This window comes from Gastrolobium bilobum, unplaced genomic scaffold, assembly GCF_033153095.1.
Source record: "Gastrolobium bilobum isolate Gb01-03AN ecotype WA unplaced genomic scaffold, APGP_CSIRO_Gbil_v1 utg5178, whole genome shotgun sequence".
Taxonomy (NCBI): Eukaryota; Viridiplantae; Streptophyta; class Magnoliopsida; order Fabales; family Fabaceae; genus Gastrolobium; species Gastrolobium bilobum.
The window spans coordinates 122,794-145,817 of NW_026895726.1; the positions used below are offsets into that span (position 1 = coordinate 122,794).

General features: G+C 35.6%; 1 protein-coding gene across 1 annotated transcript; it reads left to right on the plus strand.

Annotated features, from left to right (window-relative positions):
- The first annotated feature begins 2,650 nt into the window (after positions 1-2,650).
- Positions 2,651-22,658, plus strand: LOC133294521 (protein HUA2-LIKE 3-like). The gene is made up of 16 exons (XM_061493209.1): positions 2,651-2,990; positions 4,366-4,442; positions 11,317-13,347; positions 13,764-14,220; positions 16,385-16,493; positions 16,611-16,723; positions 16,839-17,026; positions 17,113-17,611; positions 17,707-18,157; positions 18,275-18,442; positions 20,896-20,957; positions 21,236-21,312; positions 21,473-21,534; positions 21,647-21,765; positions 22,323-22,490; positions 22,626-22,658. The coding sequence occupies exons 1-16, from the start codon at positions 2,868-2,870 to the stop codon at positions 22,656-22,658; spliced, it is 4,737 nt and encodes a 1,578-aa protein (XP_061349193.1). The 5' UTR covers positions 2,651-2,867.
- Positions 22,659-23,024: the final 366 nt, after the last annotated feature.

Consider the following 23,024-nt stretch of genomic DNA (forward strand, 5'->3'; position numbering starts at 1 on the left):
CAATAATGTCTCTAACGTTTAAAACACGAATATCCCTATGTTAACTTCAAATAACACATTTAAAATTTATCATATTGTGACTGTTTTGTCATCTAATTGTCTACAAACACAAAGCAGCTTTGTCTTCTACCTCGGTTTTCTCCTAAATATTAGGATTCCCTTATACAATAATTTATGGAAAATATTTTTCTTATGTTGATGTAGGTATCTTATGTTGGTGAAACAAAATAATAAGAGGGACCCACAAATAATTGGAGAGAGAAAAAATAAAAGTGTAACCTACCTTTGTTATGTGTGTGTAGAAAAATGAATTATCTCATGTTGAATAAGTATAATTTATACATTCCTTTTCGCTTGATACTCTTTTCATACTGCCAAACACATGAAAATAGAGAAGATGATTATGCTCGAGGTAGGTAATTGGTACTCTTTATTAAATTAGAATTTTTTTCTTCGTTTCTTGTTCTTTATAGGCTTTTATCCTCAATCATGTCTATAGCTTTTCTTCCCTTTCTATGTTTTTCACGCTACTATTAATCTCTTTTGAGGCTTTATTTCTTACTAATTATCCTGCTTTGTGTGAATAATAAACGCCTCTTGTTCTGCAACGCAATATGAAACTCAATTAAACAAATGAAACAAAATTGATATAACATAAAACCTTCCATTAGATTCATAAATGTCATTAATACAATTGGTTGTCAAAACAATCACAATAATTTAATAGAGTTATTTTATAGTTATTAGAGAGAGGTATGAGTGTTTTAATCTTTAAAAGTATTGTTGATTAAAAAAAGGTTAGAGACATTTTTAATTCTAAATTAAACATCAGGGTATTTACAAAGTTTTTCCAAATAAAAACAATGCATAAAAAATATTTTTTTAAAGCCCATCAACTCTTAAGTTAGCCCTATATATTAATTTTTAACTGAAAAGAAGGAAACAATCAAATTTATAAACGATTATTGAATTTATAAATGATGTAAATGCATTTGATTTGGTATACAATTTGTTTCAAACCAGTATATTGGGCTTATTTTTTGTTCCAATATTCCTGGTCCTATCTTCTCAAAATCTCTTCTGAATAATCATGTTCCACTAAATCGGTATGTTAGGTTATTCCACTAAATCGGCCAAATATATTGTTGAAGATATGCCGCAATCTCACTATTTCACAACAAAAAATGATTCTCCATTATATCGAGTACCGAGTTTCCGCTAGTACACCACTTCCATTTTGTCAACGTAGCACCACCTATCACCATGGTTCTTAAAATTTTGATTTATCACTACGATTTTATGTTTTTACGATTTTTTTCATCAAAACGATTTTACCAATATTCAAAGCGATTTTACATTTTACGATTTTTTAGTCCCTTCCAATTTTACTTAAAATCTCTATTTTAACAACATTGTCTACCACGTAAATAAAGGCCGAAGAAAGTTGATTGATATCAGTCTTGAAGCCAAATAAATATGCAACTCGCAAAATATGCCATATAAAATTGTGTTATTTTAAAGGAGAAAAAGAGATATATTATTAGAGAGAGTGAATAGAAATCTTTTTAAAGGTGTGAATCTCACTTCCTTATAAGAATAAAAGGATACAAGATATATCATTTAAAATGACACCCATTTTTTCCAATGTAACTCCAAAAAACGGTTTTACATATTTGTCATGTTGCGCCAAGAAAAATTAAGTTTCCTCCATATATAAATTGAGGTGGGCCCATGGTTTTTTTCTTTTAAAAAAAAGGAGGCATTCCTATGAATGGCTCGGGAGGATGATGTTTTTATATTCGACAACATTATACTCATATTTTGTCATAAAAAATTCGGTTAGTTTTTTTTGCAGTTAATATAGATAAATAATTTACATTGAGCATAAAATGACGTTATTTTGAAACGAAAAATAATATATTTTTATAATTATAATTTATTTTAAGATTATAATAGTTTTTCTTCTTATAATTTTTTAATTTTTCAACTCAAAAGTATGTGATTTCGAAAGTGAATATAGATAACTTATTTATATTTATTATAAAAATATTAAAACCTAAAAATTATACAATAATAAATAAATAAATAATAAAATAACGAATAATTCACAAGACATCGCGGATGACACAGATTCTCAAACAACGAAAATGATTTTTTCTTTGCTCTAAAATATTGGGATGGCTAAGTATAAAAAAAAATGGGACGGTTACACATTAATCTGTTGAACGCTCTAGCGATGAGTAATTGAATAGCTAAATATTTAATCTTTCATCGCTTCCGCTTAATCCGTTTCGAAATAAGTTCATGATTTTAAATTTCTCTTAAAATTAATTGATACGGGGATGATTAGAAGCACATCAAATTCAATGTATTTAAATGTTCACAGTCCTGTGTGAACCCAATGAGGCCCAAAATAGAGTTTGAGCCCAACGGGGAACATGGATCATTTTAGGCCACAGTCATGTCACGTGCGCGGAGTTAACGGAAGTATCCATCATATCTCAATTCTCATTTCTATAGTCAGCATTAAGCGCACGTTAGCCCACTTCCAAAATACTAAGAGCCCATGCTCCGTGCGCACATTAGCATCCACCTAACCAAGTCATATCTCTCTGTGAAAACCACTTGCGTTCCACAAAATCTCTCTCTCTCTCTCTCTCTCTGATGATTAGGGTTTTCTTTCACACTCTCTCTTTCTAGCGCCACTGCCTTTCCTTCTCTCTGTGATCCCTCGCGTTTCAATGCCTGCCAATTCTCTCAGTAAATTCTACACAGTGCCAGGTCGTTCCATTATTGAGCGAATTTGGCATTCGATTCAGTTCATTTCTCTTCTTCCCCTCATTTGACTATAGCGGCGCCGGGTTCCTATGGCTCCTAGCCGCCGAAAGGGCGCCAGTAAAGCAGCGGCGGCGGCCGCTGCTCGCCGCCAATGGAAAGTGGGCGATCTTGTACTTGCCAAAGTTAAGGGGTTCCCTGCATGGCCTGCCACGGTATGTGCCGCTTTCTATTTTGCAATTTGCAGTTGATGTTTCTATTTTTTCGGTTGATTGTGCAGTTTGAAATGCCCTTTTGATATGTATCTGGGTTGCATGTTGGGTAGACTTTAGAATTCTTGGTTTAAATTAAGGGTTTTTGTGGGATTATTATGGATCCTAGCTTAAATTTCATGCTTTTTTGTGTGCTTTTCTTCGATGAGCTTTCTGTGCGGGTTTACCTACCCCAAACCTGTCATGCCCCAAACCTTCTTGACTTAACCAAATGACTACCTTGTAGAGGTATTTACTGCGTAACTTCAACAGGTTCGGGAAGTGTTCAAAATTGAATTATTTGTGAATTCTTAATTCTTTATTGCTTCTGATGGAGAAGGCATGCAGGCGATGGACAAGGTAGAAAGTAGAGACCATTGGCTGAAACCACCTGGGGCTTTGAGTATCCCATCTTTCTCCTCCTGGTGGGGAAGAGGGCGATGAATAATTAACACTACTAAAGCAATGTCTGGTACTTGCTTAAAATTTAAGGGTGAAAATCTTAAATGATTAATATTCTCAAAAGTATGTGATAATGAATTAAAATTGCTTTGTCTCATCAGGTTTGGAATTGTTATGGATGAAATAGTTTTTAAGCCATTTTCACCTTGTTTTCCCCCTTTTGTTTTGTAAGCTTATCTATAATCTGAAGGAAGCTAATGTACCCGGGAACAAAAGAGCTCCCATTTTCAACCCGTTTGCCCCACAATGTGAGGATTAAAAAGGGATCTTCTTAGCCCCTGTTTGGTGAAAGTTTGGGATGGGAAGAGAAGCAGTGAAATGGAGAAATCTCCTTTCATTTTCCCTCTGTTTAGGGAATCTAGGATTGATTGAAGTTGTTCCACTTTGCTTTCTAACAGAAAGAAAAAATCTTGCGGTACATCCAAATCCAATGCATGTCCTCCATCCTCGTCGTCACAACACCATCATCATCAATGGCAATTTTGTTTATCAGAATAAACTAGAATCGAAAGCAAGATAGACAAAAGCTAGAGTGCGAGAGAAATGAAAGCAAGAGTGTGAGAGAGGAGAGAATGCAAGACTAGGAAATGTTACCTTTGTCAGGATTAGAGTAAGTTTTCCCCTTAAGTTAAAGGAAAAGTTACTCCTATAAAATTGCTTCTCTTTTTTTACCCACTAACCAAACTTTTTTTCCATTAAAATTTAATCCCTTTAATTTCACCCTTCTTTACTTTCCAACCAAAAGCACTGTCAGTAAAGATGTAAAAAAAGTGGGGATTCTGGTTAAAAAAATTAACACTATGAATTTCATTATTTTTTATTATCTTGTTTTTAGTAGAAATTTCGTTTGACCTATCATGTTCTTTGCTTCTGGCAGGTCAGTGAGCCAGAGAAGTGGGGTTACTCCACTGATTGGAAGAAAGTGCTTGTTTACTTCTTCGGAACCCAACAAATGTAAGTATTCAAAGTTATGTCTCATTTGATTACTTAATTGCTGGTAGTATGCTTATGGCAATCGGTGTGTATTGAATCACTTAAGGAATCAAATATATTTGTAACCAAGGCAACTTGAAGCTTACGGTACATATATGATGTCCATAATACCATGATGACTTATGGATATGATGCTAAGTAGTAAGTTTTGTTTGTAATCTTCTTGTTGATATCTCAATTATTGGTTTTTTCCAGGAAGTTGTAGGTTGTGGTATTAATTAATAATTTCCCTTTACCAATATTATTTCTAGGTGCTTGACTAGGAAGGTGTAGATATTATGGTGTTTGTATGTCAATCTGACTTCCCTTTTTATGTGCAGCGTATAATTAAATCATTTGAGTGTAAGTTGTTTATTTTATTTTTTATTTTTTTGGGATAAAAACTATTTCAATATTGTATTAACAAGCTAAAAGCTGATGGTTTTCCATCATCGTAGCTCTCTTATGAGGATATGCTTGTTGTGGAGATGCTTACTTTGAGCTAGCTCAGTGTTATATGGTATGTGTATATTTTGGTTGAAACCAGATTTAGAAGATTTTGTTCCATGATTATTTTCTCTGTAGTTTGAGCTAATAATAGTGGTTACCAACTAGGTCATGTTCTGGTTATGAGAGTCAGAGTGTCAGACTAGAGGTGCAAGTATCACCAGGACATCATATTTTTATACATTTGTGATTATTTTATTCTTCATTTTAGCTTATGAATTGTTGGTATAGTTTTATGCGTTAGAGGGAGAAAATACGAAGGTGAGTTCTTATTTCTGTTATTCTTAAGATTTTGGTTTTGGTTTGTTTTATTTAAGGATGGACATTCACTGTGTTGCAAGGTCCAGCCTTTGTTTCACAGGCTCCAGCCCTATGAAGCACGGACACTTAAAAAAACCTGAAGAGTTGGTGTCGTACACTATCTGACACGCTTCGATACGGTGTCCAACACGTGGTCAACATTCTCGACGCGTTGACCAATCTGACATGCGAATTTGACCATGTCGACACAGTCATATGGCAATTTTGTAATAAAATTATAATTTTTTAAAAATTATAATATATTAATAAAATTATAATTGTAAAAGTATTAAAATACATTTTAAAAAAAAGTTAAAAACTTTCACTTTCCTTACTTTCCCACTTGGAATAGACAACTCATTTCTACCCTCTCAAAATTTAAAACAAAACCCTAACTCATACCATCAGACGGTGATGCGTCGAGCGCACACGGCGAGGTGAGGGGGAAGCACCACTCTCTCTTCCCCCTTCTCTTCTTCTTCTTCTTCTTTGTTGTTGATTTCCTTCCACTGTTTTGTTTTCTTCGTACTTTTTTTTTTTCTCTTTCCATTCTTTCTTCTTTTTATCTTATGCTGCATATATATGTTATTTTATATTATATTATAAGATTCTTGTAATCTTCTCTTCTTGTTCGTTTGAGATTTCCAGTGTTTTTTTTTCTTCCTCTGTCCCTTCTTTGTTCTTTTTATTTTATGTTGGATAGTATTATAATAATATGGTGTCTACCTTGTTGATTGTCTACGGAGTTGGTTTGAGTAACAAGATTTTTATAATAATATGGCATCTACCTAGTTGGCCGAAGAAGAGAAAAAAAACTAGTTAAAAAAAAATAACATAAAATCTGGTTAAATTGATGAATATTATCAGTTCTGATTCGTTTTTTTTGTTAAATTATTGAATATGAAATGTAATATACACTATATATATTAAAAATATTATTTAATTTTAAAATGTGTCCCAACGTGTTAAAATCTAGATTGTTTTAGAATTGAGGTGTTGGAGTGTCATACGGTGTCATGTCACTTGTCAGTGTTGGTGCTACATAGCTCAAGCTTCTGTTTTGCAAGTTTAATTAATCCTTTGTTTCATCTAACTTTTGAATCTTCATGAAGAACATGTCATAATTTTTTTATTTTTTTTTATTTTTTTTTCCAACCGTTTTGTATCTTTCATGTGGGTTCATCTACCACCGACCCCAATTAATTTGGGATAAAGGTGTTGTTGATGTTGATGTTGATGTTGATGAATTTTGAGTATCAATATGAGTGGCTGACAAATTTGTGAAGCTTTTATATCACATATGTAATCTTCAGTGTAGTGGCCAATTTACCATCCTCTATGCCACAATAGTGTATTTTTACGTTGCTGCTCTGCGCTCCCTTCGGCCATTAACTACATTGTTCTAATCTACTATTAGGTCAAATGTACTCCTCTTACAACCTATTTGGAGCTCATGAGATTAACTCTGCAAAGTTACATGATCAGTGTGTAGCAACATATAACAACTTTAAGGTTTAACATATATGATAATTTTTGTGGAACATAATGTTTTTATACAAAACTCGATGCGATGAAGTCAATCAAACCGAACAGTGGCACTATCATAGGGTAGTGTTGAGTTGCGGACGTCTGCTAGTCCAAAGCTTCAATCACATCAACTATTTTTTCGGTGGGTATTGTGAATTGCAAACATATGACCATGATGCTTCTGCAGATATTGAAATTGTTTTTCCTCATCAGCTGCAGCACCTGTTCTTTCTTGCACAACCCCATTGCACCTAAGGAGCCAGGAAGATTTCTCAGCTCTCTCCTCATAAAATCATCAAATCTGTTTCACACCTTTTGCTTTTTTCTAGCAAGGTCCTAACCATAGATGAAAATAGCGCGCAATACCGCTATTGTAGCGGGTAGCGGCCATATGCCGCAACAGAATGCACGCAACGCTACTGTTCAATGTAGCGGCAGTAGCGGATAGCGTGGTTAGCGGGGCAATTGCACGCTACAGTGAGAAAGCAATGGAAAAGGAGGAATGGAGGGTATAATGGTCTAAAACTTTAATTTTAAGGGTAAGATAGACTTTTTAATCTGAACCTACTTGGGCTTTTTCTACTCCGCCGCTAGGTTACTTCTTTTACCTGCCTTTCTTCTCTATCTGATTCATTTTTTGCCTTTGTTCTCTCTCTTCCATTTTCTGCCTTCAATCTCTCTTCTACATTTTCTGGCTACGAAGTACGAACAAGCCTTTCTATTTTTTGCCTCCAAGCTCTCTGTCTTCTACTTTTTGCTACGAAGTTTCTACCTTCGAGCTCTCTTTGTCTTCTACTTTTCTCGCTTCGAAGTCAGACTGATATTCAGCAACGCATCAAGCCTTCATTGTTTTCTGAACACTCTGAATATTTTTTAATGTTTTTGTTATTTTATTTATATATTATAATTTTATTTTACATGAACACTCTGAATATCATATAATCAGTATATTACAGAATATATTATTCATTATATATAATTTTAAAAGGACATGGCCAGAGTATTAAGAAATGGGGTATAATATAATATATGAAAACTCGAGATAACAGCATGCACATTTGACTTATTCAGCCCATGACCTCCACGTTTTGCCTTTGAGTATAATATAATAATTTTTTATACAAAAACATGGCCTCCACGTTTTTATACAAAAACAGCACAAGTATTTGACTTGTTCAGCCATGTTGTTTCCTTCTTTTTATTAATTTATACCCCTTCCTCCTTCCATCTCTAATATTAATCTTGTAGAAATAAAACTCTATAATATATTATTAATTAGTATTTTTTATTGAAATTCTGAGTATGTTATATATATATATATATATATATATATATATTATAGAATACTGAATATATTATAGAATACTGAATGTATATTAAAAATGAATCCTTGTCGCCGGAAAGTTCGTGTGTGGTACTGTGGTGCTCGGAAACCGTGATTGAGTTTGCTGTGGAGGTGTGAAGTTGGAATTGTATCTCCACCAGCAGTTAGCCGCTTCGTGGCCTGGTTTCCGGCAAAGTTGACACGAGACAGTGACTTCCACCACCTCTGCCACCACGATACCGGCCACGACCACCGCGCCAACCACCGCGTAATGGAGGAAAGTATCCTCCTGCATTGATTCCTTGACCAAAGGATCCTTGTTGCAGTGTTTCAGGTCGTCTGTGATTCCCCTGTTCTTGAACGCCTGAAACAGGGGCAAACAGAGGTGCATTGTGAGCTACATTGACGGAGCTGAGACTCAAAGAGCTGGAGTTGAACTTTGCAAGCATAGCTTCTTGAGCTAGAAGCTGTGTTTCGAGATCATCAAACGTGTTGGATTCTCTTCCTCTGAAGTAGGTAATGAACGAACCATAGTCCTCAGGTAAGCCTTCGAGTACAGTGCGTACAAGTTCACGTTCAGAGAGTGGTTCTCCTATGGCCAGTAAGACGTCACCAAGTGCTTTGACTCGTGCTATATACTCTTCGATAGTTTTGTCATCCTTCTTGATATTATGTAATTCAGAACTAACTTGGTTGGCTTTTGCTTTGGTTACAGATTCGAAATACCTGTGGATCTTGTCCCAGGCTTGATGAGACTGACGTACACCAAGGATTTTGTTGATGATTTCTTCAGATAGCGTAGATTGCAGCCATGTCAGAAGCATCTTATCCGTTTTCTCCCACTCGATGAACTCTGGATTTACTTTTTCAACGACTCTGTCTTCTTCTGATAGAAACTTCACAGGAATTCTTGGATTAACCAAGAAACGTTCAAGTTGATGTGCTAAAATGGGAGGTTCAACGATTTGCTTCCAGAGGAGGAAATTTTTGTTGGATAGCTTTACTGACATTTGAGTATTGAATAGTATAGATGATTTGGAGTCTCCCGAAGGATTTTGTGTAGCTGAAGAACTAGTATCATTAGAACTTTGTGTAGCGGAAGCCATGGATGAGAGTAAGAAATGGATCAGGGCCCCAAGATTGGAGCTCTGATACCATAAACGAAAGTAAGATGAACTAGAGAGAGAGAGAGAGAGAGAGAGAGAGAGACTGAATATTATTGATCTTAAAGACTAACTGTGAATGTACACCGAGGTCACTATATAGACCTTCAGATTAAGCCTAATACAATGAGCTAGGTGGTTATGAGCTATCTAACTAACTCCTTAGAATCAGGAGCTGATTAACCAATTAATACAAGGGTGTGATCAGCTAATAAGCTGATGCACAGTAAGCTAGCTATTCTCTAATATGTACATGGGTTCCCCTTGCAAGATTGTTTACGGAAATTTTATCAGGTTTTCCTGAATAATTTGCGTTCCCCCCCCCCCCGCCCCCCTGTTCAAGGGTTTTGCATGTGCTCAATAGCCACCTTGGCACCAAATTTTATGTGTGTATTTTTTCCAGTTCAACCACGGTTGAATCATCAAATCTTGAATTAGTCCCTTGACTGTTGAGAGACAAGTTTTAGTGAAACCCAATAATACTATCCTCTCTATTATACACTCAATACATCAGTAAAGTAAAAGTACAAGGCAAATATATCTCTTATATTTGATGACCCAAATGTTTTGGAATCTATTTGGCTAGTTGCTTATTTTGTCTGTAATCTTTTTTCTGCTGTTGTGCAAGGTGGACTCTAGATTTAATTCACTGTTTTCTGTTTACCCCATTCCTAAGCTTATAGAGGCATAACTAATTCACCTTTTCTACTTTCTTATTGATTTGAATAGTTGATCTCTGAGGCAGGAAGTTATGAACTGGTTGTACAGAGCAGTGAGAGTTTAGTAATCTTGCTGTAATTGCAGCTGACATGAGAATATTGATATATCTGTGTTGTTAGGTTTGCTTTATTCTGTTTAAGTGCTAGATTATGAGGTGGGTTTTAGTTTTTAGGTTTTTTTTTTTTTTGAGATCCTTTATAACTTTTGAGTCTTTGTTCTAAACTTCTAATCCGTAAACTAATATGTATAATTTGGATTCAGGTATTTTGTATTTAAAATCCTTTAATTCATGCCCTAAACGTTGTTGTAAGAAAGCTGTCAGTTCATTTACTTTAGAGTTTGGCATCTCGTCCTGTTTCATCAGTGACTTCTGACAATTATGATTATATATTGTGAATTTCTATGGCCTACCTGGAACTATATTCTTACAAATCATACTATCTAAAGTAATGATACATTACTAAAATTTTATTGTTTTCTATTGTATTATTATTATTATTATTATTATTTGGCTCGAGTGTGGGGCTCTGCTTTTTATTTATTTTTCTTTTCGCTCAATCTTTTTTTGCTTTCTATTTGGGTTTACTGACTGCTGATGCCAATTAGTTTGGGATAAAAGTGATATTAATGTTCATGTTGATTATTTGGGTGAGTACGGTGGTCTAGTGGAGTATTGTTTTGACAGTTGCTTTTGGGGTTGGAGAATGGACAGAACTACAGCTTGGTGCTAGATGGCGTAGTTGTAACTGGAGGATCGACTCATGAGTATTTGAGGTTTTTGACTGATTGGGGAAAGATTTAAAGCAAATTTTAACTTTGAAATTAGTGGTTTATGTATTTTATTTGGGAATTGCCACTTCAGTTTTTAGTTTTTTTTAAATGTTAAATAAGGTTGATATGACTGAATTAGATTCTTTGTGACAAAGTATTGGTAGAATCCTCTTTTAAAGGAAGGAACTGATTCAAACCATCATCAAGGGGGAAGAGCGGATAATGTCAGGAGATGTAGAAGTTTGAAATTCAATTTCTTCATGGGTGATTTGATTGAACAAGTGGCCAAAGTTTCAATAATTTTTAAGCCGAATTTGTTGTCCCTATGTAAGAGTTCTTATAGTCATGTTGCAAAGTGGAATGTTAGGAAGTCTGAGTCGTAATAAAGTATGGCTTTTTCTTGGTTACAGTATAAATTGTGGCTTTATTTGAAGCTTTTGAACTCCCTCTTAGCATTTAGTTATTTTTTCCCCTTGCACATGATGTCATATATCTGTTTAGCTTGCTAAGTTGTGTTAGTTTTGTAATGGTATTTTTTGTGCAGAGCTTTCTGCAATCCTGCTGATGTCGAAGCATTTACCGAGGAGAAAAAACAATCACTTCTTGTCAAACGTCAAGGAAAGGGTGCTGACTTTGTTCGTGCTGTTCAGGAGATTGTTGACAGTTATGAAAAATTAAAGAATGAGACCCAACTTGATGTAGCTAACTCAGGTGGTGAAGTTGCCGATGCACACATTTCAGATCCAGTTAACTCATCTGCCAAGGATCAGGCAGACGCTCCTGAATTGAAACTTGCTTTACCAACGAAACCTTCAAATTCTGTTATTGACAGACATGAGTTGGCATGTGCAGCTGAGGATGACTCAGCTTTGAAGGATGAATCTCATAATAAGGAGGTATCATTGGAGGAGCCTACTGACAATGCTGCTGCAGTAAAAGCACTTAATCCGGTTACATACTCTTCTCGAAAAAGATCTACTGGTGACTTGTACATGCAGGGCTGTGTAACACACAGACATACCCTGGTACGAAGGTCTAGGACCTCATCACGGGTCCAAAACTTTTTGATGCCTTGCAGTGATATTGGAAAGAGTGCTGGCAACCTATCAACTAATGCTACTCAGAGTGCATCTGCAAGAAGGAATAAACGTATTGGGAAATCACCTGATCTTTCTGGCTGTAATGATTTAGATTCATCTGCCTTTGTCTCATATGGTAGCATGGAGGACAATGATTCTGAAATTCTCACAATTGATTCTGATGGGTTTAGCCTGAATGAGGGCAGCACAATAGATTCAAATTTTAAACTTGAACACTCTGAGACTATTGAATGTGTAGAAGAAGTTGAGTTAAACAAAGGGCTTGATCTTGAAATAAAGGCTGTAGTTAATAAGAAGAAAAGAAAACCAAATAGGAAGAGGACAACCAATGAGGCTTCCAAGCCGACTGTTAGAGCAGAGGAGGAGACTGCTGCGCAGAATACCAGTCAAAGCTCACAGAATATGGGTGGAAATTCACAAGAGAAATGCTTGGAGCAAGACGGAGATGAACACTTGCCACTTGTGAAACGAGCAAGAGTTAGAATGGGTAAATCATCACCCACTGAGGTAGAACTTAATAGCAGTACACAAGCTCAAGAAAAAAGCTGTAAGGAATATATTAACTCACCGCAGCAGATGATCACATCCTCAAATTGTGAGAATGGTAGCCCTGTTGATGGAGACTCATCTGTGCTGAATGGAGCTTTGGAAAATGTTTCTCCTTCAAAGATTTCAGCTCCATGTTCTGACACTATGATATATAATACTAAGAAAGAGCAGACATTCTGCTCTGTGGATGGTGAAGCTGCTTTACCTCCATCTAAACGCCTCCACCGTGCTTTAGAAGCCATGTCAGCTAATGCTGCTGAAGAAGGTCAAGCTAATATGGAAGCGTCGTCCTCCATAATGACATCAAGTCTTACATGCTGTATATCTGCTGTCAAGGGATGTCCGTGTATGGCCATTAATAATCAAGAAGGTAATGATTTAGGACAGCAAAAGTTGGATACTTGTGGCACTGATTCTTCTCATTTCAACGTGTTTAGTTTCTCGAAAGGCTCAAATCCAGTAGTTTCAGCTGAAAATAAATCTATGCAAGTGGATAAGCAGTTGACCAAATTCCAACTGCATGAAACTGATAAGGATGTTCTCTCAGGTGCTACAGATCAAGCTGGTGAAGAGCATAGTAATTATGTGGTCTGTCAGACTGCTGAAGCAGATTTGAAAATTCAGTCACATGGACAAATTTCTCCGAATCTTGATTCGAAATGTTGTGAAGTTGGAAGCAATCAAGATTCACCAGATCCGTCATTACCACCAAATGAAGACAATACCAGATCTGGGAATCTTTCAAATACAGCATCTGATGCATCAGAACACATTGGAATGAGCCTTGATCATTTGGGGGATGCCATCAAAAAGGATATTTATTTACCTCAAAATAATACTGACGTGCCTCAGAATGAAGCTGCAGTTTGTAAGGACATGGAGTGCTTGAAGCCAGCAGATGGTGACGTTAGGAAAACAAATGACATGTAAGCTTAGTTGTGGTTTGTTGTGATTCTTACTTAGCTTTCTAACTCTCCTGTGCATATCCTCAAAGCTAAAAACGAAAAAAAAAGAATGGAAAATGTTAAAAACAATCTTCATAGTCTTAAACCACTAAAGCTTCCTGCTTTTGTCTTTTCTGTTATGGTGTTTTGTTACAATATGGCAGGAAAAACTTATAATTTCCTTATTTAGATCATTCTTTTGTGTAAGTAGTTGTATTTTATACCCTGAACACTAATGAAGGTGTTCTGCTTGGTGGAATTCTACATGTTAAATTGATATTTTTTAATTAATGTTTTAATGATAGCGAATGTGAATTAGACCGATTGTTGAAGGATATTTATTTATACTTCATCTTTTTTCCAATTCGAGAAAGCTCATATCTATTTTTTAAATTTAGGAGTGATGTTGTGAAAGAGATAAAATGTAAAGGACCAGAGGAGGATATGAATTCTGTTTCAACATCTGATGGCCCTTTGGGTGAAAAGGGTATTTTGGGAGTTCGGTCAAGTCCATCCTTGACAGATGGGGGAGATTGCATTCCCCAAGGATCACCTCCAAATACGTCAGTTTGCAATGTTTCTACATCAGACAGTAGTAATATCATTCACAATGGAAGTTGTAGCCCCGATGTACATTTACACCAGAAACAAACTTTATCTGGTCTTGCTGATGGAAGTAAAGATGGGTACATCACAACTCAACAATCAAGATCCATGGGCAAGTCAACTGAAGCAGGACGTGCTGCGTTGTTGTACTTTGAAGCAATGCTTGGGACATTGACAAGGACAAAGGAAAGTATTGGTCGCGCAACACGTATAGCTATCGACTGTGCGAAGTTTGGCATTGCAGCTAAGGTAATATGATTTTTTATTTTGTTTGAATTTTCTGCCTCCTCTCTTCTGAAATTTTTCATCATTTAATTATGAAAACTTTTTGCTTTAGATTAGTTCTACTTTTATTCTGGTAATTGCATCTGTTTAGGGTTTCTTTTTTATTTGGACTACTGGGCTCATGCAATCTGAATCTTCCAAGTGCATGTAATATTGCCATTGCCAATAAGTAAAAGAAAAATGCAACACTAAAACAAGATACAAAAACAATTTGTCTTTGTGGTTTGTAACCACAGTCTTCCGATTCTTCTTATTGTGGAAAAACTTATTGGAAGTTGTGGCTTCAACTGTGAGTGGAAGATGGGATACTGGTATGAAAACTGAGCATGGGTAAAACTTTGTTGTCTCATGTGCCCTTGTTCTTCACTATGACCTTGATTTCTTTCCCTCTTCTCTCTAAAAATAATGTCTACATGCTGGATATGAATAGAAGGCGGATAGAAGTATTGTTTCTGAATTCTAAATTTGAATTTTAGAAACTTTAGTTTGATATTAACAATCTAGTGTCTAGGTAGAATTGGGATTCCATTGGAAGGAATACTTAGGTTTTTCCATACCAACGTTTGGAGGCAAGGTCATTTGGCTAGCTTGGGTCTTGAAGATTGTGTTGTGCTTGATGTGGAGCCTTGAGTCGGAAAACATTTTTTGAAAAAATATAAAATCCATGCTTTTTTATTTTAGTTCGTCTTTCATAATCTTATTAGTTTTTTTTTGCATTATTTAGCTCTATTTTCATTGTGGCATTAAAGTAAGAAAGGATAATATGGGTTCGAGAGTGGGGAAAGAGGTTTAATTGCTTATTAAATCATTGTAAATGTAAGTTTGTTCCATGACAATTATATTAAAATAATTTTAAGGTCAAATTTAGATAGTCAAGGTAGCATGGTTGATGATTCGATGATACGTTGTAGTTACGTATTCAAAACTTCCTTTTAGTAATGAAACCATGCTTCTCAGGTAAGGCTGCATACAATTGATCCTCACCCTTAGTCTCGCAAGTCGGGGAGCCTAGTGCATTGGGGTTTGTCCTTTGTTTGTTTGTTGTTTCTTTATATATACTATCATAGAAAAGGGATGCCCCGGTGTCCTTTTTTACTTTCCATAAATGCCAAATATTTTATTTTTACTATAACTAGAAGAGCGTGAAAATTGTCATTAGAAGTTGAATACGCACATACACTTATTTTTTAAGAAACTTTTCTCTTAAATAATTGAGGGCGAGCCTTGGAGCAGTGCTAAGGTTGTTGTTTTCTGACCTGAAAGTTATAGCCTAGTGCACCGGGGTTTGTCCTTTGTTTGTTTGTTTGTTGTTTCTTTATATATACTATCATAGAAAACGGATGCCCTTGGTGTCCTTTTTTACTTTCCATAAATGCCAAATATTTTATTTTTACTATAACTAGAAGAGCGCGAAAATTGTCATTAGAAGTTGAATACGCACATACACTTATTTTTTAAGAAACTTTTCTCTTAAATAATTGAGGGAGAGCCTTGGTGCAGCGCTGCTAAGGTTGTTGTTTTCTGACCTGAAAGTTATAGCTTTGAGTTTGGGAAACAACCTCTTTGCAAAAATGCAAGGATAAGGCTGCATACAATGGATACTCATCCCTATCTTCACAAAGTCGAGGAGCCGTGGGCACTGAGAATCTGAGATTTGTCCATTTTCTCTTGAATCATTATTTTTATATATTACAGTTAACTTCAGTTTAGGTGCAATTTTATATTAAGTTCCAATAACTACCATTCCGCATTTTCCCTTTACAGTTTACACAGCATTGCCGGTACCTTTTCAGTGCAGAGAAATATACTAAGATCATTCATGTAACTATTGATGTCCTTGTAAACGAGGGAATGAAAGAGTGGATCATATAATGTGTGAATTACATTGAAAGATTTTAAATTCCAGTCTCACATAGTAGTTTCATTGAATTTTTTTGTCTGAGTCTATCTAAGAAGTTGGCACATGTATGTATTGTTATAATTCTTCTGGACCTTGATGAGAGTCAAAATGATTCAATTGAGTTTGCAGTTATTTCCGATTCAAAATTGTTGAATTCTGCTTACATAAGCTTATAGGTTTTATATTTGATGTCATTTGCATTTTTTGGGTTGTTGGACTGTGTTCCAGGTCATGGAAATTCTTGCCCACAATCTGGAAACTGAGTCAAGCCTGCATCGGAGGGTGGATTTGTTTTTTCTTGTTGACTCTATTGCGCAGTTTTCTCGAGGTTTAAAAGGTAATATGTGTATTGCTTTGCTACTCTTGAATCTTGCTGACCAAAAGAGAAGGAATAAAATGTTGAAGCCAGACAACTTTGATTATTAATTGGAATATAAAATGTCTGATTTTCCAGGTGATGTTTGTGGAGTATATCCATCTGCTATCCAAGCAGTCCTTCCACGGCTATTATCTGCTGCTGCTCCTCCTGGAAATACTGCACAAGAAAACCGTAGGCAGTGTCTTAAGGCAAGTTAATGAAGTTTCATGCATAATGAACTTAGACGTTAAAAGTATGTGCTCTTTTTTACATTTCTGTTTTAGATCATCATTCTTTGTTATCTTTTGCTCTGGATTTGTATAGGTTTTAAGGTTGTGGCTGGAGAGAAGAATCCTACCAGAATCCATTATTCGCCACCATATCCGTGAACTGGATTCATATAGCACTGCAGGTGTCTTCTCACGAGAGTCACGACGGACATTAAGAACAGAGAGGGCTTTAGATGACCCTGTTAGAGAAATGGAGGGTATGCTTGTTGACGAATATGGAAGGTTTGAATTTATTAGTATAAAATGTTTTGAGTTTAATATTTTTGTACACTTAGTGTGTTTACTTAAATTTTCATTTGATCTTGCAGCAACTCAAGTTTTCAGCTTCCTGGATTTTGCATGCCTCGAATGCTTAAAGATGAAGATGAAGGGAGCGATTCTGATGGAGGGAACTTTGAGGCTGTCACGCCAGAGCATAATTCTGAAGTACATGAAATGACTTCTACAATTGAAAAACACAGGCATATCTTGGAAGATGTTGATGGTGAGCTTGAAATGGAAGATGTGGCTCCCTCTTGCGATGTTGAAACGAATTCCCTACCTAATGTTGATAAAGGAAATGCCAGAGAGTTTGAGAAGAATCTTCACCTGTCCTTTGCTCCTCTACCTCAGGTTGTGCCTCGGTCTTCCCCACCACCACCGTCATCCCCTCCACCTCCTCCTCCACCTCCACCTCCACCACCACCTCCTCCTCCTCCTCCTCCTCTACTTGCACCTCCACCTCCACCTCCTATGCTACACCTCATGTCATCCACCTCTGATCCATATTGCACTGTAGTTAATTCAAGAGGTTATACAGATTCACAGGTATTTTTCCCAACTCTTACTTAGATTTTACTTTCCTAAAGAGTCAGTGGCACCAAAAGTGACAACTGATGGGGTGCTTTTTCCTTTTTACTTAGGCTCATTTGCAGACTGTGAAAGACAACCCGCACCACTCTATGCCTCAGCCCTTGGCTGCTCCAAGGAGTAGCCAACCTATCAGTGATGCAGTGCACTGTCAGGTCCCAGAATATAGAGAAACACAGATGCACATGCCGGAATCTACTTGCTCTTTCAACAGTTTCCCTGTACCACCTCCAGACAATTTTCAACATTCTGAAGGTGCTACTATGCATAATAAAGGATATTCTATAAGGCCGCCTCACCATGTGCCGTCCAATCAGTTTTCTTTTGTTCATGGGGAACAGCATGTGAAGCAACAAAGGGAGGTTCTACCACCCCCGTCTTACTCCAATAGACAACACTTTATGCAGAACATGGAGAGAGAGAACTTCTATAATAATCACGAGAGATTAAAACCACCTCCATATGATTACCGAGAGAGATGGAATGTTCCTGCACCTTATTCTGGTGAGATTGGGATAAATGATAATTATTGTGATATTGGTTGTGTATATTGAAATTAATTGACCATGCTAAAGTTTGCTTTGGTCGTGTATACTGAAATTAATTTTCTTTCTTGGGTAGGTCCTCGGTATCAGGACAAAGGTGTTCCTACCCCATATGGTTGTCATCCATATGAATCAACTAGAATACCAGGTCACGGGTGGAGATTTCCTCCCCGGTCAATGAATCATGGGAATTCCATGCCATTTAAACCACCCTTTGAAGATGCAATACCAGTTGCAAACAGAGGTGCATTCCTGTTTACCCCACAGTTCTTCTATCATTAGAAATATTTTATTGATCATCCCTTTTCTTTTTCTTTTTTCCCTTTTGAATTTCTGCATATTACTGGAAATAGTGATCTTTAAATATTGATATTTCAGGTCCAAGCTTTTGGCAGCCTAGGTGATCAGAAAATACCTACAAACCAAGCTGGTATACTTGTTTTTATGTGCTGGTCTTGAGTTGTCATTCAACTATCAGTATTATTGGTACTTATATTTCCCTACCTGATTGCTAGGTATGACCCACTTTTTGGCCTGGGCTCTGGCTTTGTTTAGGAGAGGTGGTTATGATCCATAATTCTGTACATGTAAGAATCCTTGGAGGAGGGTTCAGCAGAATCTGCACAGAACATGTGAATGATCTACTAGATTTGTACATATGTATTTTAGCCTCTTCTGCAGAATGCAGGGCAGGAAGAGTCATTGTAGAGTTGGAGAGGTGTAACCTACTTAGGTTGTCATGTGTCAAAAATTTTTTGGCTCCAAATATTATAATTTATTTCATGAAAGGCCCGTATAGAAGCTAGATATATATATAAATTTTCATGGGATGTTTCTTGAAATTGTTCTCTTAATATATGGAAAAACTTCCCTCAGGCGACTCCCAATTGTATTCTTTGATTTATTGTTTACCTAGAAATGCGTTGTTTACTCTGATATGCCAAGGCTGAGTACATGGTCTTAGTGGCAGCCCACTTTTCGGTTATTTGGACCCTCTGCATAAAATCGCATAGGCCATGGCAGTGGGGGTTTGAAATTTGAGTGTTGAGAATCATGAAGGGTGCATGACTTTCTGGCAGAATTCTAATCTTCCATATAAACGTGCAATACCACTCTTATGTCCTTGTTGGGATATTGGTCCCTTACCCACGGCCAAATTCAAAAAAAAAGAAGACATTTAAAAAAAAAAATAAAATATTGCCCGTCATTCATTCTGGCTGTTTAAATTGAAGTAAAGATATTTTTCTATTACATATAGTTCGACTTCTTGATATATATGGGGTGATTAACTTTAGGTAAAGTGACTCGTGATTAAATGGTTCCTATTTGTCATCATCTGCGTATGGAACACTTTGGTTGATACGTCATTATAAATTAAAATTTGTTGATGATATGTTGTTATAAGCCTATAAGAGGGCGAGTCTGCAGTAACGGTGTAAGGTACTTTTTAGTGGCGACTCAGGAGGAGTAAGGGTATAAAGTAATTTTTAGTGGCGAGTTTGGAGTAACGGTGTAAAGTACTTTTTGGTACCGAAAGGTTAGAGTTCTTGGAAATGGTCTTCCTTAGTTTATTATAGGGAAATATATCTGTCTGTTGTAACAGGGCAATTAAAAAAGTTTCCTGCCCTAACAAATTTTGATGGGCCTCACTATAAAAGAACAATTAAAAATAGGGAAAAGTGTGTATCTTTTTAAAGGATACACACTTACATTCTTTTAGGAGAGATTGTGGAAGAGAGTGAAGAAAAAAATTTATAATTTAAAATTTGAAAAAACACATTTTCATTTATCTAAAAGGACCATCCTTTTGAAGTACAAACAATAAACCCTTAAAATTAAAATTAAAAGAAATGCTAGATGCTAGCACATTTCTCAATGAATCAGCATGATTTATTTTTTTTATCATGTCACGGATGTATTCCCCTTTATTATATGTTGGGTTTAATGAAGAGTCATTTATTTATGAAAAATAGTAGTCTTATTTTGTAAGAGATTACTATGTTATGTCATAGACACTTTCATAATTATACTGTCATTTTCTCTTTTTCTATGGGCTTCATCATTTTTTGTCTTAACATAAGATGTTTCCACATAAAAGTAAACAAACCCTTTATTTCTATATGTTGTTAATAGCCTGTGATAGTAACAGGTATGGCACTTCCAGCGCTCTGAATTTGTAGTACAAAGAGAAAACCATGTAAATCACTGAAAATGAACTTTTTTTTTTTGTAATAAAATGAACTTTTTTTCTAATTTGATTTTCTTTCTTGCTAAACATAAAAGGATGTCATGGGAGCCATGTTATGATTCCAGGGTGTAAGGTGATCGGTCAATAGTTTAAAAAACATGAAGTGCGCAACATTGATTCATTGATGAAAAAACATGCTGGTTGTAATCGTCTTAGAAAAAGGAAGTTCTAATAAAATACTTGTTATTGTAGATTTAATATCTGGATTTTATGTTAATCAATTGAAAAAAAAATGAAGAAATGGAACAATTTGTTGACTTCATTATCAAAAAGATTGAGATTTTGCGCCACCACTAATTGAATCAGAATCGAGAATGAGAATGCTATAAATGGTTGAACTTTGTGCTGTGCAAGACATGAACAACATAAAAGAGAAACTCTAACGTGTAAATTAGGAAAGAGAAGAGAAAGGTGATAGGAACAAGAGGCTTTACATCTTAATAAGACAGACAGTGAAATGGGTGCTTCGCAATCAATCTCAGAAAATTCCATCCATGAATTCACAGTCAAGGTATATTATATATAGTTTGAGGAAGGTTATACTTACAATTTTTTTTTTTACATCCTCTTAAAATCATATTTTAACACTGTTGATTTCCGTCAAATAACGGTTATCATTTATTGAGAATTAATAATTAATTAATGAGTTTAATTGACGGAAATCAACGATATTAAGACATGATTGTAAAAAAAAAAGTTGTAATCTTCGTATAGTTATATCAAAAAAAACAAACGCATTATATATCATTAGCATCTTTTAACATATTTTTTGGTCACTGGTTGGCACAGGATGCCAGGGGCAAAGACGTGAATCTCAGCACCTACAGGGGGAAAGTTCTTCTTGTAGTTAATGTTGCTTCAAAATGGTTATCTTCATTTTCTAACCCATCTTTGTTATTTTTGTTTTCTTTTCTTAATGTCCAAAAGAAAAGGGAATTTTAAAAAAAAAAATCAGACTTTCCTTCTTCTCCTTTTATAATTGTTCATGGGTGGCTAACTGAATTCATGCACGTTAAAAAAAAACAGTGCTTTTGCGGATGCCAATTACACCCAGTTAACTCAGCTTCACACCAGATACAAGGACAGAGGTATGTTTTTGAAGCGACCTATTCATTTTCAACTAATTAATTATTTAGAATGATGGGCAAAAAGTTAATTTGGTCGCAGTTGAGAATATATATTTTGTTTGTTGACTGTCAGGTTTTGAGATATTGGCATTTCCATGCAACCAATTTTTAAAGAAAGAGCCTGGGACTAGCCAGGAGGCACAAGAGTTTGCCTGTACAAAATATAAGGCTGACTATCCCATTTTTGGGAAGGTAAGATGCTTACTTAATTGTTTGTATCCTTTACTCATGATTTTATGATATATTTCATTTTTCCTTTTTCTAGTGGCATTGCTGTTACTGGTTGTTTTTATGCTATAGTGCATAAAATAACCATATAGGACATGGGGAAGGTTATATTTATATATTTTTTGTTTACAAATTCTTATATATAAACTATACTAAGTATAATTGATCATACTTCAATCAAGAATTTATGACTAGTCATACTTAGTGTAATTTGTAAACGGATCCTTCCTCATATGATAGGACAATAATATAGAGATTTCTTGATTTGATTTTTCAAATCATATTTTCTCATTGAATGCTATTTGATAAGTTCATCAGTGATCATTTGCAAGTGATCTTCAAATAAGAGGATGTCATTTTGCTGAAAGTATCAAACAGTTATGTTAGTTTGTATAAACTCATTATTGCTTCTGATCCCTGCTGAATAATACATTATAGGATGCTTTAAAACTATGATCAAAACTTCATTTGACAAACATTAAGTTACAAACTTTACACATTTAATTCCTTTCTATGTTTAGGTACGTGTCAATGGACCAGATACAGCACCTGTATACAAATTCCTCAAAGCTCAGAAATCTGGATTTTTGGGTGCTAGGATCAAGTGGAATTTCGCCAAGTTTTTAGTTGATGAGGAAGGTCGTGTCATTGGACGTTATAGCCCAACCACCCCACCATTGGCCATTGAAGTATACTATCTCTCCCTCTCTCTCTCTCTCTCCATGATTGTGTGTGTTTGGCATGCAATTGTGAAATGCTAAAATGTGCTTACATATGCTTATCCTTAAGACGTGAAATTGATTCATAAATTGTTGCTTTGACAGAATGACATCAAGAAGGCATTGGGGGTAGCTTGAAACTTGAAACTTGAAAGACTCAATTATTTCCAACCATTGCTCCAGTTGAAGATATCTGAAACCAAAAAAAAAAGAAAAAAAATAAAAATATCTATTTGATTGATGTTTATTCTATTGATTATTTGTTGCATATTGATGTGTATGGTTTTACTTGTATTAGTTGTTGTATGAAAATTCTCTCTCGGCCTTCCGATATAAGTTATTATGTTGAAGTTGATTCCAAGGAAATTGAATCGATTTGTTTTTGTTAACTAAACACCAATAAGAGCATGCTTGGTTGGGGATGTGGATAGCTTCAAAAATATCACCTCTTACCTATCAAATAAGGGAATACTCTTCAAAAAATGTTCTAGTATTTTTGCCGAC

Excerpts from the sequence above, each read along its gene's own strand:
- LOC133294521 (XM_061493209.1), top strand. The coding sequence starts at position 2,868 with ATGGCTCCTAGCCGCCGAAAGGGCGCCAGTAAAGCAGCGGCGGCGGCC. Across the intron at positions 17,612-17,706 it reads GAGGTTATACAGATTCACAG|GCTCATTTGCAGACTGTGAA; the intron begins GTATTTTTCCCA and ends CTTTTTACTTAG. Across the intron at positions 18,443-20,895 it reads AATACCAGTTGCAAACAGAG|ACAGTGAAATGGGTGCTTCG; the intron begins GTGCATTCCTGT and ends TTAATAAGACAG.